Raw genomic sequence first — 3,223 nt, forward strand, 5'->3', positions numbered from 1 at the left:
GAGAGAGAGAGAGAGAGAGAGAGAGAAGAGAAGATGCTTTAAATGGCAGCTTGGTTAGTGGTGTGGTACAACAAGAGGTGCAAAGGGTTGGCACGTACCAAGTGGCAAATCTAGTCCACACGTCCATTGTCCGCTCACCTATCCAAAGCGTGACCACAGACATGCACCCCAGCTGCACGATCGAACTGTTCCCATCTCAGCTCACAAGTGGAGCAGCATCTATCTATCTTGATGGAATTCCTATCCGTCCAGAATAAGTAGCACAGTACATTTCCATATGATGAAACTCAAGGAGGCTACATCTACAACTTTTGATCAACTTGATTTAGATCCATCAAATGAATATCTGTCGGGAAAAAGATCATATACTTGCTTCGTAAGAGTTTACAACTGATTTGTTACCGAAAGTCATACGTGCAGACCGGGCACGAATTTTGCGCATCACTTCTACATGGCATATTCTTTATGGGGAACTGCTTTCTATCGTGATCATTGCTCTCAACTTTATCTTGGTTTTATCGACATATGGGTGTGGTCGCTATCACTTATATATGTGTGCGTTATATTGTTTACAATGGTACTATATTTTTTTCAAACATGACCAACATCTAGCTCAACTTTATCCTGGTTTTACCGATGGATGAGTCATGAGTGTGATAGTTATGGTGGGGGTGGGGGAACATATATATTTATATAGTTCTACGCAACGGTCATAACAAAGACACACTTGAAAAGAGGTTAAAGTCACTCAGCCAAAAAGGGCAAAAGGGAGGGAAATAAGAGTCTAAACTCACCAATTATCTAACTCTCTTACCAATAACCATTGTGTGATAGGCTGATAGTCAACGGGACTTGAGGAGATATTTTAGCTTGCAGGTGCAATCAACCCAGGAGCACCCAAAAACCTTTGGGTTTTGCCTTGTAAAGACAATAGTACTATCAAGTTCCCCCAACTACAAGTATTTCGGTACGGAAGGAGTACTAACAAACATCAGCAATACTACTCCACTTAGTAAAAAAAACAGAAGGATGATAGCGTCGACATCATGAGAAAGATAACGCAGCACAAAGTAAAGCACCGGTCTTAACGACACGCGAATTGATGATCATGGATACAACCGCCCGAGCGATAACCAACTGATCGACCGGATTAGGTCCGGCTCTTGCATTTGCGGAGCTAGCCACGACATGACCACAACTCCAACCACAGATCCCTTGTCTCCCTCATGTGGCACCCCATTAGACCACCTATCTCGCAAAGGGAAGTGTTTCTCTCTTTAGCTAGGCTAGTGTTTCCCGGTGGCAATTAAGGCAGCTAAGCCTGGCCCCAACCCCCAAAATGAACAAGAGACACCAAGCCTAAACCAACAAAAGACCAAAGCCAAACCCAGGGACAGATCTCTCATCACCAGTTCATCATCACCACATGCACAAAGTGCACGAGCTGGCGAGCGTGCGGCGCTACTACTAGTAGCTCGGCTCGCGGCCCGATCGATCCATGTCCATGAGGAGCGTTCCATGACCAACCCCTGCTCCCCGTCTTCTCCTTCCTCCTCTTCTCCCACCTCCGCACACCATCGCCGGTACGAAGAACCTGCGGCGGCGGCGGCGCCATACGTGGGCAACGGCGGCCGGGTCGACCACGGCATTTCGTTTCCGGCGGCCGTAGACGACGTCGAGGGCGCCGAGCTGTCGCCCCCGCGGTGCGAATGGGAGTTCCGGCTCGCGGCCACCGTGCCGTCCCCGTCGCTGGCCGGCGCGTCCGAGGCCATCGGCAGCGTCGACTTCGACCCCGCCGGCCGCCTCCTCGCCACGGGCGGCATCGCGCGCAAGGTCCGGATATACGACGTCGCCGGCCTGCCGTCCTCGCCTAGCCCCGCCGCCTGCATCTGCGTGCCGGCCAAGCTCAGCAGCGTGCGGTGGCGTCCCGAGGAGGGGGGCAGGCGCGCGGTGGGGTGCGGCGACTACGACGGCGTCGTGACGGAGTACGACGTGGAGCGCGGCGTCGCGGCGTGGGAGCGCGACGAGCACGCCGGGAGGCGGGTGTGGGCGCTGGACTACGCGCCCCGCGGCGCGCAAACGTCCATGGCGGCGTCCGGCTCGGACGACCGGACGGCGCACGTTTGGGACCCGCGCGCGCCCTCGGGGTCCTGGGCCACGGCGCGGGCCGGCGGCGCCGTGCTGTGCGTGGAGTTCGACCCGTCCGGCGGGCCGCAGCTGGCGGTGGGCTCGGCGGACCGGCGCGCGGCCGTGTACGACGTGCGCGCGCTGGGCCACGGCGAGGTCGCGTCCATGGACGGGCACGCACGCGCCGTGACGTACGTGCGGTGGGCGCCGGCGCGGCGGGTGGTGACGTCGGCCGCCGACGGGACGCACCGGCTGTGGGAGTGGCCGTCGACGCCGGAGCTGTCGGGCCCGGCGCGGGAGGTGCGGTCGTACAGCGGCCACGTCAGCGGGCGGAGCTTCGTGGGGATGGGGCTGTGGCGCGGCGCCGGGCTGGTGGCCAGCGGGTCTGAGTCCAACCACGTCTTCGTCTACGACCTCAGGTGGGGCAAGCCTGTCTGGGTGCACCCCTTCGACGTCGCCTCCGACAGCTCCCCCGACGCCGAAGGGTTCGTTAGCGCCGTGACGTGGCTGCAGGGCGACGCCGACTGCGGTGGGGCGCTCGTCGCCGGCAGGTCGGACGGCGTGCTGAAGATGTTCACGTGCCAACCACGCCGGGGAGATGACCACCAAGTGGACGAGCTATAGCGAGCCACACTCTCCGCTGCCCATTCTGAGCCAGTGTGCGTATGACTGGTGTGAGAGAGATTCATTCTTGCGTTTCAATTATGATTATACTACATGTTTTTCTTTTGTTGCAGACAAGAAACAAATTTGCTAGAGGACAGGGGATATGATTCTTTCCCTTTTTTTTAATTATGTGACTCGTTCCTGACAATTTTTATGTATGTACTGATCTATTTTTCAAGAAATACAAATAACTAAATTTTCATCAATTGCAAAGTGAAGTGTGTTTTTAGATGACCTCACGTTGAAGTGAATCTCATATTAACCACAGAGAGTAATTTTGATATCGGTATGGCTAGATCTCAGTCGACTGAGATTTAACCAAATCACAGGCTAGTGACATAACATATAAAAAGAAGAAAAAAAAACAAAATTTGCACAGATCTCCACATAAGGTCTTAGGAATATAACATCGCGCACGAAAGTAGATTTT

The 3,223-nt window shown here is 54.8% G+C and overlaps 1 protein-coding gene across 1 annotated transcript; it reads left to right on the forward strand.

Moving 5' to 3' along the window:
• The first annotated feature begins 1,183 nt into the window (after positions 1-1,183).
• Positions 1,184-2,999, forward strand: LOC123133345 (WD repeat-containing protein RUP2). Its single transcript, XM_044552835.1, has one exon. It carries the CDS (start codon positions 1,519-1,521, stop codon positions 2,749-2,751), a length of 1,233 nt encoding a protein of 410 aa, XP_044408770.1. The 5' UTR covers positions 1,184-1,518; the 3' UTR covers positions 2,752-2,999.
• The last annotated feature ends 224 nt before the right edge of the window (positions 3,000-3,223 follow it).

This window comes from Triticum aestivum, chromosome 6B, assembly GCF_018294505.1.
Source record: "Triticum aestivum cultivar Chinese Spring chromosome 6B, IWGSC CS RefSeq v2.1, whole genome shotgun sequence".
In the NCBI taxonomy this organism is placed as follows: Eukaryota; Viridiplantae; Streptophyta; class Magnoliopsida; order Poales; family Poaceae; genus Triticum; species Triticum aestivum.